The 17,037-nt window shown below is 35.3% G+C and overlaps 1 protein-coding gene across 3 annotated transcripts in view; it reads right to left on the bottom strand.

Annotated features, from left to right (window-relative positions):
• Positions 1-13,157: 13,157 nt before the first annotated feature.
• The window catches only part of SPOCK3 (SPARC (osteonectin), cwcv and kazal like domains proteoglycan 3), a 300,836-nt gene continuing 296,956 nt past the window's right edge, over positions 13,158-17,037 (bottom strand). For all 3 annotated transcript variants that reach the window (XM_037058254.1, XM_037058252.1, XM_037058253.1), the window contains one exon: positions 13,158-14,765. In XM_037058254.1, coding sequence (XP_036914149.1) covers positions 14,599-14,765 — 167 coding nt within the window. In that variant the 3' untranslated portion in view covers positions 13,158-14,598. The remainder of the gene's footprint in view (positions 14,766-17,037) is intronic.

Here is a 17,037-nt window from a genome sequence, read left to right as displayed (position 1 = left end):
TTTTCAGGTGCTAATTTTGAGTTTAGATAAGTTTGTTTATAATTTTTTCTGTTGAGACAAATATCCTTGTCAATTCATTATCCATTTACTGAAATGTTTTAAAATATTTCCCATTTGTCCATTTTAATACTAATTTTACATAACATACAGCTTTTCTATTCTACTCTGCTCCACCAGATTATAATTGTCTTTAATCATGAAATGGACAAAGCATATTCTCTCCATTTTGCTGGTAACAGCATTAGTTTATGCATCTCCATTTGATTTTTGAATCATGATTATTTGTAAAAATTGCTATGTCACTTTCTCTACTGAATCATGCCAGCTGAGTTCACGTGTTTACATGTGAGTACTGCTGGAAATGACATGCATTGTCCCAATCACCCACTACAGTGCAACAGTATCTGGTGCAATGCAAGTTTACATTACATTATTACAAGTGACATGTAGTCCATGAAAACACTAAAGCTGTGTTTAGCAGAAAAATGTTTTGCACTGCTTCAGCAGTAAAAATTAAATTAATGGAAATTAAAAATTCGGTTCTCCCTGGATTAGACAATGCAGCTTTTGAGCTCTTGAAGTGAGCCTGCCTAGTGATTCCTAGAAGTAGTAACTAGCACTTAAAATTTAGTTATCTTATAATCTGGGTCTGGGATAGCCTGTCCAATAACCAAGAGATAGTACCCTCTGATTTCAGAGCTTCACTATTTATTAATAATCTTCCACTTAACAGCTCTAAGCATTAAGTGCTTTTGCTTTACTTGTTGTCATAGAAATTCCTGAATCATGAAAGCAGGACTATGGTTTTACTAAAATATGGAGAATCTAATGATCTCTTGTGAGATTCTATAGCACCAAGTGTGTGAGCAGACACTCTGACTTCTATTTTAGAGCTCAACCTCTGGACCACATAGTCCTTTGGGAGTAGTAAGCACTGTGACTGCCTCCAGTCTAATCTAGACCATAAAGCTTTGCAGAAAAGGTCCCCTCCTTCAGCATGCAGGCGGTCATCAAATTCTTCAACCAATGTTTTCATAATAAGTGGAGGAAATATTTCTAAAATATCACTGACTTGCAACTACATTTCCCAGGTGACCTAAGGCTATTCTACAGATGTAGTTTATAATGATATAAACTGAATCACCACAATTTTACTGACATCAGATTCCAATGGGAACAAAACCTGCAAAAAGATCATCAAATATTTCAATTTGTCATCCTGTCATGCAAGATCCTTTTCCTCCCAAGCCAAAAATAACTTTGTGCAATGGGATCTCAAACTAGAGCAACTGTTGAACAGGAATCTCACTTCATACCAAAACACTTTGCTGTGTGTAACAACATGTTACTGCCCTGAAGCAGGTAAACTTATTAAAAGTGAAATATATGATACTAAAGAGCAAAACATAGCCTTTGATATTAAGGTAACATCTTTCATCTGGAAATGTTCTAAGGTGTTTTTTCCCAAGCCGTGCAATTTGAATTATTCCCCTAGACTGAAATACAAGGGCAGAGTGATCAATTTGCCAGTAGCTGAAGTTTATATTTGTTTCAGAACATGTACCTTTTCAAAAAAATTTCTGCTTCTTTTAGGCCATCTTACCCCTCCCCCACATCCTATGTCAAGCCTTACATTCCACAGACCATACTTCCTCCTGTATGATTTCTCATGTGAAGTTCATGTGAGTCATTATCGATAATATGTGGCTATCCATCTACCATGTGCTTGAAGATATTTTGTGTATAAAGAACAGAAATTCTAGATGCCAAAATGGGTGGGTTATTTTAAGGACCCATGGGAAGCAATTGTGTAGAAGACGGCACGTTGCTTGACACCAAGAGGCAGAGCTCATGGGAAGGGCTGGAGATAAGACCAATCTCGAGTCCTATGCAGCATGTGTGCAGATTGTCATCTCTAGGCTCTTCCACCTAAAGCTCTATGGTTGGCAAGAATTCCTCATTGTCATCAGTCCCGAAGAGCCTCTTCTCACTCCAATTGTCTCTACCCTTCACTGAACTTGTCTGTTCCTGCATTTGGTAGCCATCACCACCTCCCATCATCAGCTTACACTGTAGTGGGTCAATTCTTTTAATGTTCCGAATTCATGAGAAAGAAAATATTTTTGTCTCAGGTCATCATTTAAAAATACATACACAAGACCACCTTTTAAAAGTCTTTGGCCTTGTCTTTAGTTTCACTGTCCTGACCCCCAACCCCCATTTATTCTCCACATACACATAAATTGCAATTTCTATACCACAAATTTGGTCTTGTCACTTCTTTAGTAAAATGTGTTCAGTGCTTTCTCCAGAGGTTCTGTGATGATATCCAAACTGATTTACATAGCATGTCGGTGTCTCACGATCTGGCCTCATTACTTCATGGGTCCTGTCCTCCCCACTCACCTGCCGCACGTTCTCCTCGTCAACTGCACTGCCCTACCTCATTCTCTGTGCTTTTGTCTTGGCTCTGAGCCTCAATGCCTCATCCGTCCTCTACCTGAAATGCCTGTACTACTCTTCATACCATATTAAATCTTACCTATTTTAAGGTAATTATTTTTCATTATTGAATTATTTTTCATTTTTCATTAGCAAGCATTTTTTGAGCACTGTTGGTATACTTTACTACCTGACAAAGTGATTCCAATGTCCACATGCATAAAACACACACACACACACAGATACATTGGACCTAGGTAAAGACACATTTCCCTAGGTCCAAATAAGGCCATCACATAGAGAGTTCATGAAAGTCTTCAATTCAGTCTGGTCAATCAACCAAGAAAATAAAGTGCAGTTAGAAAAAAAATAGAATTGAAAAATACTGACCATCTAGAAAATGACAGGCAATACAAGTTTTGGGTTAATTCTAATTCATTTTAAGTTTTAGGATTTAAATAGCTCATTATGTATGATTATAATAATAATAACAAACATCTATATTCCTTAAGTTTAATTTTTGTGGAGTATTTTCCCCAAATTTAAGCAATTTCTTCTTTCATCCTATATTACCCATTCTTGAGTGTTTTGTTAACACACCATATTTCACGAAACTCTAGGCTCTTCCACCTCTGAGGGGAGGCTTGTTTCTCAGAACTACAAAAATAAGTCATTATTGAAGAAACAAAAACAAATGTGTTTTTGTATGTCTGTCTACCTAGTCTTGGTCAAATCCAAATAAACTAGTTGCAGAGGATCAAAATGTTGATTTGTTACATAAGTATAGAATTGTGTGTGCTCTTGCCTGCATCCTAGAGTAGTGTGGGATAATTGACTTATATTTTTACAGCAAATTATTATAGTCTTTTTTATCAACAATTATCCCCTTCCTTCTATGCGCAATGCATTTTACTACTTGCTAGAGGAAAAAGGTTAAACATTTCAGCTGCTTTCTTTAAAGACCTCAACAGCCAGTGGGAGAAACAATCAAAACAACAATAAAGCCAGCAATTACAATGTAGACACAATGCATCATTCAGGAAAGGGTTATGTTGTGATAACAACAGGCTGCAACACCTCAGTGGCTACAGCGCTAGTGTCCACCGCAGGCCAGTAGAAGTCCTGCTCCACATCATCTTTGTCAGAAACAAAAGCTGATGGAGCAGGCTTTACTGGATCACGGCCTCATGGTGTAGAAAAACAAACAAGGAGTACACGTGCTGACTCAAGCTTCATACCACTTCTGCATACATCCCATCGGGCAGAGCAAGCCATAGCTCCAGTTGAGCAAACAGGCTGGGCATGCATCCTCCTCCCACAGAGTCAGGCTCTCCAGGGAAAGGCATTGAATATGGAGGGGCTGAACCTGACCTTAACTTGTACAAAGAGTAGAGAATGAGGTGGAATTGTGTAGGTAGAGAAGGAAGAAGACCACTTCAGGTATTATGCCAGCGCACAGAGGAAAATAAGAGCATGGCCTTTTGCTAACAGGAGCATATAGTGCATGGGCAGACATATGGCTGGGTAGTTGGGAGGGGCCATCCCAAAGCACTTGGAAGTGATTGTAAAGCATTACATGATTCCAAACTGAGAGGGAAACCGGATACACATTTTGGAAGAGTATGCTACAGATTTTTGAAGACGTCTCTAGCAGAAGTCAGAACTAGGCAAGTGTGGAAGAACAGTGGTCTGTTAAGGGGAAATTTACAGAAATCTTGGTAAGGATTTTGAGGAATTGAGCCACTAGAGATACAATGTGGACAGAGGAGAGGAAGGCCCATAAGAAAGGTCCTGAATTCTTCTTGTGCTGCTTCAGTTTTTATTCACTGTCTTATGAGCAAACCCAAGTAATTTGCCTTTATACATAAATTTTCTATTTTAGGGTATTGAGGAAATTACTCAACTGGGCCCAATTGATACTTTGGGGAAAACGTCATTGTCACTTTTGTTTTCATAGCAAATTATTATCATTGTTACTTCTGTAACATATTGTCATTATTAATAGCCTCACATAATCATTGTATCATTTTAATGTATGATAAAAAATGAGACGCTGTAATCTTGAGAAGTGACAAGAGAGGTTGCCAAAAGGATCTTAGTTTTCTTCCCCCTGAATCTTGGCTATGTAAGGTTAGAGAAGTGTCATCTCCATTCGTACATTTGAAAGTATTTTTTACAAAATAAAAAAAGAAGTGACCCTAGCAAACTCTAACAGAACTTAAGAGCACCTAATCACAGAGAGTTTGTAAATTAAAACTAGAAGAGGGCTGGCATTTCTATTCTCAGTCTTCAGTGTTCTAGCACACCTGGGTGTTTGGGCTTTTCTAAGTCGCTCTAACAAATAGGAGTTGCCATCAATGGGATCCAAAACTTCTGAAGATAAGGCAATTTCCAGTGCATAAATAGCTACTTTAGTGTCTACATTTTAATCCAGAGATTCTAGAAAGCTGGAAGGTGGCTCCAATATTAGTAGCCTTGTAAATTTGTGGTAAATTAGGTGATAACTACCCAATAAGTTCTCATTTCCACCCTGATACACCAAAATGCCTGTGGAATATATTTTAAGGGGTTGTCTTCATATATATATATATATATATATATATATATATATATATATATACACACATATACATGCATATATAGAGAGAGACACACACATATATGAGAGATTATATATATGGATGCTTTATAAAATCCCTGGTAAAAGTAGCATCAGAGACCAGTCAAAAAAAGTATATCAATAGGCATCATTATCTTTGCAAAAATGCTACTTCAACTAATTTAAAGAATTGTTTAATGGAATTTTTATAGCATAAGCGACACAGCCAATTAGAGGCAAAGTAAAAACATTTATATTATTTTTGGCAGCTATTGAAGAGAGTGTTTAAAATATATTTCCCATTTTTCAGAAGGACTGGCTAATCTGTCACTGGCTGAAAGCTGAGGATAGCCTGGCTTGGCTAGGAGAGCTCATCACTAATGTGGAAAGAGAGACCAGCATGTAAGGAATGAGCAGCCCGGAAAGCCAAAGACAGCAGAAAACTAAATCATGTCAAGTCAAAAGGGTAGTCTGAACAGGGCAGTGGTCTAGGGCCACGTGCACCAGCATGATGACAAATAAAGTCAGAGAGGATGCAGGCATGAAGGATTCCAGGGGGAAACTTATCTTCCCTGTGACTGGGAACTTAGCACGTGGAAATGTCCCAAAGGAACTGTATTAAATAGAGTCGGCTGTTTTTCAGTAACCACACTCAGGAAGAACCAAACACAGCATATACCACAACTACAGAAAGGACAACTTTCCTATCGTTTTACTTCATAGGCATTCATGTAGGAATATAAACTAATCACTTGGTACTTACTTTAAAACCCAATCACTTATTAATTGTATAATGGCGTTAACTTAGAACTCAATTATGTCACATCATATGCTTTTATGATTAAGCAGGTGGTAAAGCCTGGACTGTCAGCTCATTCTGTGGAAAAAGAAACTTCCTCCTACATTAGAAATTAATGTGCTTGTAAGGCAGCAGCAATTTGTTCATGATCTGTTCGTGCAAGGAAGACATCATTAAGGGCTCCATCAGCACCAGCAGAACTTTGATAGAACCCAGAGCGTAATTAGTTTTAACATGTTAAAATTGATAAACAACTTCCCAAGTATAATTATACTCTACATGTTTGCTCACTATGCATGCTGTGCAGGGAGAAATGGGACCTCAAAAATGTTTCAATGTTCTCTGAGTAAATGAAAGTCAATGTTTGGGTATTTTCTTTCCCTGTAGTATTTGTGGTTGTAAGAAATGCATGTGTGGTGTGTATGTATCATGTCTTTGTGCACATGCATGCTTTAGAAACTGACTAACATTTTCTAACACTTTGCAAAAAGAGTGAAGTAGAAAAGAGAAAAGTAAATGAAAGGGAAGTATGTCGATCTTCAGTCATTTCTGAGAGGGCTGGAACTTGAAAAGAATGAAGTAGATTACTGAGCAGTTGTATGAGAGTACAACAGAGAAGAATCGATTATTTTACTGCCAGCTCTCAACACCTGTGTGTGGGGGGGGGCCTTAAGATTGTAAAACAGGAAAAGCTGTTTTCCTGCAAAAATACTGCAAAACAGGAAAAGCTTTAGGCCTTTTATCTGTTGATGAATAAAAGGGCAAAAGCTTTGTTAAAGTTGCTGAAGGTTCTGAAATCAAGTTGTCACCTGGCCAGCAAATCTGAATTATCCCTCATTGCTATGTGGTATTGGTAAGAAATGTACAGTGGCCATTTTAAGAATGCAGTTCCCAATTTCATTTGCCTGAATTGTGTCTAGTATCACAGAATAACCATCAGGCTAAAGATGCATGATTGACCTGAAACGTGACGGGAAAATGTGACCTTTTCCCCTCAGGGCATAGCTAGGGCAATATTTTGGTTCAAGTTGCGTGGAGGGAGGCCCACTGACTGTTAATTTATTCACATAACTTTGACTTTAGTTTGTTACTTGTTCAGTACCGCACAGCTGCTTCTGCTGCCTCTGGAGGCCATGGTTTCTGGTCAGGTCATAACTATACTTCCTTTCGTTGCTTAGCTCTGGCCTCTAGGGACTCAGCTACTTTTTCTTTCTTATCAAGAGATGTCAATATCCACCCAATGTCTTGCAGTTTTTCTTCTCGGAAGAAAATGTATTCTGCATCAAGTTCCATTTATAAAAACCATTTGTTTGAAGATATACGTGTCAAAGAGAAAAACCACAGGTGCAAAATAGCATCACTTGTGCTAAATCCATGCCAGCACACTTAGATTTAAAACCTCACCTAATTGCTGTTTTAACCTTTCCTAGAAATACTATCTTACTCAACCAGTATGGAATTTTCTGGTCAAGCTCCAGGGAGGTGATCTGCGGCATGAACCCTCTCCATCACCCACAGAAAGGAGATGCACTCTGGGTGATAAAACCCTCGTCCTTCCCTTCCTCCTAAAAGATGTCTCTGTCTAAAAATAATCCCTTCTTTTCTCGTGTTCAGCGCTCCCTTGCCCACCTGTCTTCCTGTAAAAACTTTTCATTTAGGGTAACCCTGCAGAGCTCTCTTAGTTGCTTAATGGGATGCTGTCCGATTCACAAATTACTTGATAAAGCCAATTAAAGCTTCACATTTCTTGGTGGAATGTTTTAAATGCATGCTTTTAGGGTACAGAGACTACAAGAATCATGAGAATCCAATACAGTTTCCACATCTTAATTGCATCGATGACTATTAACCTATTCTTGTCTGGGCACTGGCCAGTATAAAATGGACTGATCTGTGCTTCCCCTCCTTTAACAGATCATTTTCATTCCCAGAAGTCAGCAAGCGGAGTCAAAGGAATGGAGACACAAAAGATTTGCACACTAAGTCTAGGAGTAGCCAAATCCCAAATAATGTGTGTATAAACAATACACTAGGAATGACCTTTGAGAGTGGTTAGTAGAGAGGCTGCATTTTTAACAGGGTGCTACCAAAATAGCATACAGTATCTGTTCTAGAAATTTAATGTTCATTTTGGACTTCATTGTCTTTTTTTCTTCAGGATGAAGAATTAAAATAGAGACTATGGTATTAATAAGCACTGAACAGATTTCTCTTACAATATAACCTAGACCAGGTTTTAAAAGAACGGCTCTTTGAATGGATCCCCATTGAAGTTGAGAGCTAAAATCCGTCTGCCTGAGGCAGTGTGTGGGCAGAGTGAGGCTGTTTGTGATGGGAAGACAGACAGTGTCTTTCCCGGCATTAAAGAGACTCAAGTTGTAGCCACCTGGGAAAAAGTACAACTGAGCTGCTGTATCAACTGTGTTTTGATATTGCAAGATTCTGGCACAACTGTTCCATAATCACACTAGAGAGTAAGTTATTATCTAGATAATACCGGTCACGAAGCCACTTCCTATTTGGGATAATCATAAACACAACCAGCAACCGTTGACAGATGTTTTGTACCCACTCAGCCTTATTCAGGAATATTTGTCCAAGTTTCCTTGACACCCTGTGGTTGGCAGTGTTCTTAATAAAATGGGGTTAAAACATAAAAGAGAATTCCTAAAACAGATGAGCTGTATCGTATAAAGCAAGCATAGAATTGGATGGTAAGTGAATGGCTCTGGCCCCTTAAAGTCAAGAGGTGTTTATTCTTACCTTCCTAAAAGCATGAAGGCTAACTAAAAACACCTGTGTGACCCATGGACTACTTACCGTGTTGAGAGCTAAATTCATGAATGATCAGGGTGTGTAGTAATGGACATAGGGCATGTTTAATCTTATTAACTTCCTTCTGTCCTCCTCACTGTAAATTGCCAAGCTGCAGGTTTATTTTAACTAGTAATCCTTCCAGAAAGGCCCCATTTAAAATTTAGATGAGAGAACACATTTACACCAGCAGGGATATAAACATTTATTCTAACGATCACAAATTTTAGAAACTAAACTGACATGGATGGAAGCACTCCTTGCTCCTATGTTATGAAGCTGATACCAAATATACATTTTAACTAACAAATCACTAGCCTCAGCAGTCCGTTTCACATGACTGACTGAACCAAACTTGAGACAACATTATTTAGTTGTGTGGCCAAATACAACATATATAAAATTTATTTCATTGTCATAATATTTTTAAAAGAATATGAGGCCTATATTACATTCTTAAACTTTTTCATTTCCTCACAAAGATATCCTATGGTACAGGGCATTTTCTATCATCTTTCATTGTCTGTTTCCAGATGGTCAAATTAGTTCGGGGATAACGTACCTGTCGCTTGGAGTGAAATGAGCACCTGGAACACATTATCCTAAGAGATAAAAAAGCTAAATATTTATGTGGCATACCAGGAAAAAGTGTATCTGGCCAAATAAAATGAAGAAGCAGTTTACCAGTAATAGCCTGTTTTCATACTAATACCAATAGATCTATATTAGTATGAAAATAAAAATGTTCAAATTTTAGACAAATATAGAATGATTCATGTCGCAGATTCATACTGTCTGTGAGGCTATTTGAGAATGTCCAATTCCCACATCCATACTTCTCACTATTCCATCAGTACTTCTGCCTCCCCAAGCAAAAGCTAAATTATTTTTAAAGTATAAGTAATACTGTTCACAATTTTTTAAAAAATCTAATACATTCAAAATGTCACAGCCTCTGTTAAAGTCTAAAACAACAATGGTATCTAATTATTGTTTTCCTTTCAACTATGAAACATAGAAATCCTACTATGGGGGAACAAAAAACAATTATAAAAATTGGGCAATATTTAACACCTCAATTAAAAAGACACATTTAGAGTGACAATTAGAAAAAGCCTATATTCAGAAATTTCTATAAATAACCACTTTTGGGGGTAGGACTTTAGACTCAGGTTTTGAAAAGGTTTCTTCTTAAATAGAAAGTGTGTTTTAAGAGAGAATACTTATGACACATTAAAAGCAAGTTAAAACTGGATTGCACTGATGTGAGGTCATGCTGCCCAAGTTTGTGATTTAGTTTTCATATTGATGTTCCATTGTTCTTCAGAAGTCACCTAATTTCTCTGCGCTGGAGGCTTCCTAATAGAGAGAGAGAAAAAAAAACAATTTCTGCATTCACATTTTAAAACCAAAATGTGATGGATCTAAAAATATTAGAAATATTAGGAAGTTATTGATTTGACTATCCCTCTTAATCATATTTAGTGCTCTTGAATCGTCAAACACTGTTCTAAGCGCTTTTAAAAACATTAAAACTTGTGCCCTGGCTGGTGTAGCTCAGTGGATTGAGTGAGGGCCCACGAACCATAGGATCACCAGTTTGATTCCCAGTCAAGGCAAATGCCAGGGTTGCAGGCCAGGTCCCCAGCAGGGGGTGCAAGAGAGGTAACCACACATTGATGTTTCCCTCTCTCTCCCCTTCCTTTCCTCTCTCTAAAAATAAATAAAATCTTAAAAAATATTAAAACTTGTACTCTTCCCTCACAAGGTGAGAACTGATGTCATACCTATTTCACTAATGAGAACACTGAGCAACAGAAATGTTAAGTAACTTGGCTCAAGTCACGTAGCTAGTGAGTGGCAGAGCCAGAATTCAAGAGCTCATGGTCAGGCTGTAGTATCTGTGATTTTTACCACCCACGCATATGAGCATATGAGTGTGTGTATACACACACACACATAAATATATTACATTCCTCACTATATAAATTGGTCTAATTGTGTGTGTGCATGTACATGCACACACATGCTATTATTCATCCTTTATGATGATGGTTCTGTTTGGTTTGATTTGCTTTCTCCGGTGTTTCCCTCCAGATCTTAGGGATCCTGCAAAGTAGACTAAGTATGGGGCCCTGAATGACCTACTGCCTACAGCCACAGTACCATTCATTTTGTACAAAACACATCAAATGTTTGTTTTAATGCAAATAACTATGGACGTTATGGAAATCTCTAAACCCACTTTAAGTAAATTATAAGCAGGCCATATGGTTCAGTGTTTATTTTGTTAGGTAGTTTTTACCTCTTGCTTAGCTTCATATGAAATTGAAATATGTAAATATTTATAGAGAGAACAAAGTACTCAGTATCCATTTTATTAATTAACAGGAAACTAATGATTTTCCTAGTTTGGTTTGATTAACTTTAATTTTATTAAAAGATTGGCAGAAATACAAGGTTTGCCTTCGGCCATGTGTTCTTTCAATCAATATTAAAATGCATGTTTGTTTTTAATTTAAGCTTATTTCCCCAATAGCATCATGTAGCCTATCTAATTGTCATGCTGGATGTGCAGAACACAAAAGTTCATAAATGCCCACATTAGATTTTTGACATGTTAGAAACATTTGATATTTTATTTTTATGTTTCTACTCTTTTCCTCTACAAGATTAGATTTTAATTTTTTGAGATTCAAAACGGCCAGGTAGTTTTTAATTTGCATGGGCAGTCCCTATAACACTACTGAAATAAGCTTAATATGTAATTAGTGATGTCATTTCATGCCTATGCATCAGAATTCTACTTTAAAAAGAACAAAATGGTAGATGTTTTCAATTAAAAAAATGCTATTTTAAAATTCTGAGTTTTTTTCTTTTTTAAAATTGTTTTTTAAGTACAGTTGTCTCCATTTCCCACCTTCCTCCACTCCACCCCACCCACCCATCCCTGCTTCCCATCCTCGAGCCTAACCCCTTTGGCTTTGTCCCTGTGTCCTGCGTACATGTTCCTGGATCACACTTCTGCTGGATCTGGAGAGCATTATGCTAAGTGAAATAAGCCAGACAGTGAAAGACAAATACCATATAATCCCACCTATAAGCAGAACCTGATCAACAAAACAAACAAGCGAGCAAAATCTAAATGGATACATGGAAATTAAGAACAGACTTCTGGTGACGAGAGGGGTGGGGGGAGAGGGATAATGAATAAAACTCATAGTTTTTATAAGAACCCCTCTTAAGGGTTCGAAACACATTCTTTATTCAAATTAAATCTAGAAGAGATTTGCTTGATTTCTTTTCAATGATAATGTAATTACATTATGTTACAGGCTAGAGATAAATGTATTGCCTATCTTCAATATGAGAATAATAACTGCTTAACTATTTTCTTCTTCAATAAATCTACAGTGCTTAGAATATAGCCTAGCTTATATTAGGTGTTCAATATTGATATTTCAGGAATAAATAAGAATTGTCTTTTATCAGGATCTATAAAAATAAGTAATAAAGAGATCTAATACATATCACAGGTAGAATTTTATAGACATATTTATAAGTATAAATTGAACACATATACTTTTAATATAAAAGTATACATATAAATACATATAAAATTTATATGTAAATTTCATAAAATATAAAAGTATAAATACATATAAAGTTTAATAATGTAAATACTTTCAATTTTATACTTAGTGTTGAGTTCTTGAGCTTGAGTCATTTAAAAAATTGCTTAACTTCAAGCCCACTATATTTGCTATTTTAAATTTATTTGCTTAAACTCCATAAAGAATTCAATCATTTGTCTTTTTCCAATCAATTATAGTTTGTGATTCCTATACACTCATTAAATAAAGTTATTCTCACTCTTAAGAATGCTGTTGCTATAGAAATTTAGCTAAATATGTTAAATATAATACAACAAAAGTAGATTTTAAATTACCACCCTCAACAAAGAAAATGATCTACTTGCAACACTATGACAAATAATAAAATTAAATCAGACAAAATATACCTTTTAATATGGGTAAAAAACCAATATCCAAGATGCCAAAAATTCCAAATTTGAAATTCAAAACTTTAAATCATTTCCTGGTAATATATTAATTTTTAAAATCAAGGAATAGATTACGAACACTTCATGCTGCCCTGGCTGGTGTGGCTCAGTGGATTCAGTGCCAGTCTGCAAACCAAAGGGTTACTGGTTTGATTCCCAATCAAAATTCCCAGGGCACATGCCTGGGTTGTGGGTCAGGTACCCAGTTGGGGGGGGCACATGAGAGGCATCCACACATTGATGTTTCCTCCCTCTCTTTCTCCCTCCCTTCTCCCCGAAAAATAAATAAATAAAATCTTTTAAAAAACTGTTTAAAAAGAATGCTTTATGCCACTATTTATACCAAAGAAAATCATTAAGGAAGAGTTTAATTTGGTTACAAGATTCTTTATTTTGTAAACTATACATAAACAGTAAAAAAGAAAATGCATTTTACTTTAAATATTACATAAAGTCAACATTAAAGTTTCTTTTTTTTTTAGTGTGTATTAATCAAATGGAAATAACCCACCAATTTTACTTTCAATGAATTGTGTATCGGGAAACCAGTTGATCCACTGTTCAAATTATAATAGCAATGTGAAACATTCAACAATTTTTTACTTTTATATGGGCACAAAACCATAGGTCTGATATACTTAAATGTGATGGTATGCCAAAAAGTCTACACAATTAATTAACATGCTAACTTAAATATAGCAATTAAAGTATTTTTTGTTACAGTTAAATCTTAAATGCTAGCCTACACAATAATCATAAACAAGTCCACATGGCAATTATGTAACAATAGAAAAAAGAAAGAAACACATTCCATTTTCTTCATTCCAGCAGCAGTACCTTTATTGGTATTAATTTGTTAATTAGGTGTGCTTATATATTGTCTAATATCCTATATTGGTGTGCATGCTAAAACCTCTCTATTTCTATTTGCAAGGCACCATACAATACGTTCTCTAAGTTTCGACACTAATAACAAAAATGGTATAATTCTTAGATTAAATGCAAATTTTCTTCTAAAATAGGAAATAAAATAAGAACTAAGATTTTTAAATTTGACATTGGTCATATGGCAAACTGTATGTGAAAATATTATTTAAATTAAATATTTCCCTTCATCTTCCTACTTTACATTCTGTACCCTAAGTTGCTGGTCAGAAAGATAAAAATCTAGAAAGGTAAATAAATCATGTCATTTAAGAATATTAAAAAAATCTATATGAGACAGCTATCCAAATGAAAAAAAAATTAGAAGGAACAACTAAGTTTTTAATTTTCAGAATCCATGGTTTTCCATACTTGCCATTTCTAAAAATATCCTGTCATATCCAGAATAACTACATAATTAAAAACACCATTATTAATGTAAACACGACATAGGACTCATTTTCCTTACCCTGTATGGTATCCCCTCACTCATCTTTAGGCTTGGGAAAAATGCTACTTTGGAATTGCAATTAAGGACATGCATATTTTCATAAAGTTCTGGGGACCGAGGTCACCAATAAGTTACTGTAAATTTAACGTAAAATATCTCTCAGAAACAGAACACATACAACCTCAAACTCTGGGTGTTGTTTTGTTTGGGGGAGATTTACATAGTTTGTTCTTATGAAAATTTGTTTATATCAGTAGCTCTTCATAATTCTCTTCCATCTGGCTAGACTTCACATGTGTTTTCTTTTTCTCTAAGGCATATAAGAACTTAAATTAAGTAACACATTTAAACATGAAGTTCTATGACTTTAGCTGCAATATTTGAAATGACTATACAAAATATACGTGAGTTTTAGAATCATTTTGTTTGGGAGCAAAAAGGTAATTTTCAATAGGCTATCACTTTGTAAATAATAGAAATATTAAATTTATTGATCTCAGCTCTCATCAAATGTAGCCATCGTGATCATCACCATCGTCATCATCATCTCCTTCATCTTCATCATCATCTTCAATTTCATCTTCATCATTCAGAATATCATCTTCATCTTCATCGTCAGTCCATTCGTGGAAATCCCCACTTGCAAAATCTCCGGATATCTCAAAATCAATAGCTTAGGAAAAATGGAAACATTAATGTTATTTGACTGAGTAGTGAAATAATTTCTGAAAAATATAAATTCTGATAAAAATGGAAGTAATTAACAAGATTTTAATTTGCTCTTTAGCTTACTTAACAAAGGTGAGAAAGAACCCATTCTCTATTACTTTCTAAAATGCATGTGCTGAAAAACAGAGGTATTGCTGAGGTTTGATACGTAACAATTCCAGTTCAGGGACATTGATCTCAGCCCAGCTTTTTAGAGTCCACGTCAAACTTTGAATACAACACAGAATTAAAAATTTCTTCCACTACTATGCTAAATAAAGTAATTGCCCCACAAAGATTTTCAATTCCTAATCACTGCACATGCAAATAGGTGACTTTATATGGTAAAGGGACTTTGCAGAAGTGATTAAATTGAGGACGTGAAAATAAGTAGATTATCCTAGATTATTCTGTTGGGCCCAGATCATTACTTGTCTTTAAAATCAAAGACCCTTCCCCAGATAAAGTTAAAGGGAGATTTGACTACAGAATTATGTTCAGAGAGATGCAATGTTGCTAGTTTTGAAATTGGAGGAAAGGGTCCACAGGCTAAGGATTTCATCAGCCTTTAGAGGCAGGAATCAGACCCTTCTCTAAGCCCTCCAGAAGAAATGCAGCCTTGAAAACACCGTGGTGTTCCTCACCAGGAGCCCCACGCTAGACCTCTGACATAGAAACCCACAAAAGAATACATTTGTGTGGTTCAAGCCACTAAGGCTGTGCGAATTTGTTACATTGTTAAATAATGGCAACACAAAAACTAACAAAAGTAATTAGTATTTTAAAACATATTTAGAAATATATATTACTATATATGAAGGTAGTAATACACATATTATTTTGTATGTATTTTAAAATTTCTCCTATGTTAATGTGTGTTTATTTTCTATCCTTTCTAATACTTTAGTCTTGTAATTCTCTGGTAGCTAATTATAATATATCCTATTAGTATAATCCAATATTTTTAATTTGATAATACAACATATTGAAATTCATATCTTACATGAATAAAATGTTTTTTCATTCTCCTACTTCCTGTATTTGCTGGGTAATTTCACCACGAAAACTCAGAAATCATGTCCCCAAAACAATTTTTCTGTTTACTTATCATTTGTATATAATTCATTTCTCTATCACTTTATTTACAACATAAATTAAAATTATTTATCACTGGCATCAATGATAATTGAAGTAATTAATAATGCAACTAGTTTAAACTACATATCATGAAGACATATACTATATACATTTTAAAATTATGGTAGGTAGCTACTGAGTACTACTTTATTCTACTTAAACCTAACATCGGTGGCCAGAAAATGAAAACCAACCAAGCTATTAAAAATCTTATGGAATAAATGAATGCTGTATAGGCATGTTAGCATTAAATGAAATTAGTTATATCACTTACAATTTATGTACTTTTAAACAATCACAAGTTTAGCAAACAACGTATCAGTTTAAATTTTACAATAAACAGAAAACTCAACATTTTCTAAAGTATAGGGCAGGCCAAATCAGTTTTTCATTTTTGGTCATATGTATTATTTGAACCACAATCTATTAATTCTTTGTGTGTGTGTGTGTGTGTGTGTGTGTGTGTGTGTATGGGCATGCATGTGTCTTTTTGTGTGTGTATAGCATAATAGCTTTGGTAGTGATTTCCCCATAGCACCAACAAAAATACTAATTTGAAACCTGTATTCTGGAAAAATATTTTATGAAACACAAAAGACATCACATTTAAAACTTTAAAATTCATGTATGTTATGCTCAATTGTGATATTTTCACTTAACACACCAAAAAGATTTCAAATATTAATTATAATGACCCTGCAAACAATTAAGCTGTATTTTTATCATCCAAACATAAGGAAACAAGCTCAAATTGCTACAGTTTATGGACCTTTACTTTAAAAAGGCTAGTTTTTCTCTCCCTGGTGAAACTTCGTACTCACAAAGGCAACTTCTCCAAAGGCATACAGAAAAAGGGGGTCACGCACTGGGGTTCTCTGACTTGGACAGAATGGATGACAAAGGTTTGCCTTAGAAAAAAAAGCAGGTATCTAACATCTTTTCTGCATTTGAAGTAATAAAAGGCACCTACCTTGTAATAATCACCCCTTAAAATGTCTAAATGATTCAATTCCACTTATTAATTATACAAAATTGTAATATGCTAGGAATCTCTTCATTACTTCTTCAAAATAGTCTATCATTTTGCATCCTCATTGAGT

This window comes from Sturnira hondurensis, unplaced genomic scaffold, assembly GCF_014824575.4.
Source record: "Sturnira hondurensis isolate 20B ecotype Veracruz unplaced genomic scaffold, ASM1482457v3 Scaffold0010128, whole genome shotgun sequence".
NCBI lineage: Eukaryota > Metazoa > Chordata > Mammalia > Chiroptera > Phyllostomidae > Sturnira > Sturnira hondurensis.
Note: the sequence above shows the minus strand (reverse complement) of the source record. Positions and strands in the feature narration are given on the sequence as shown.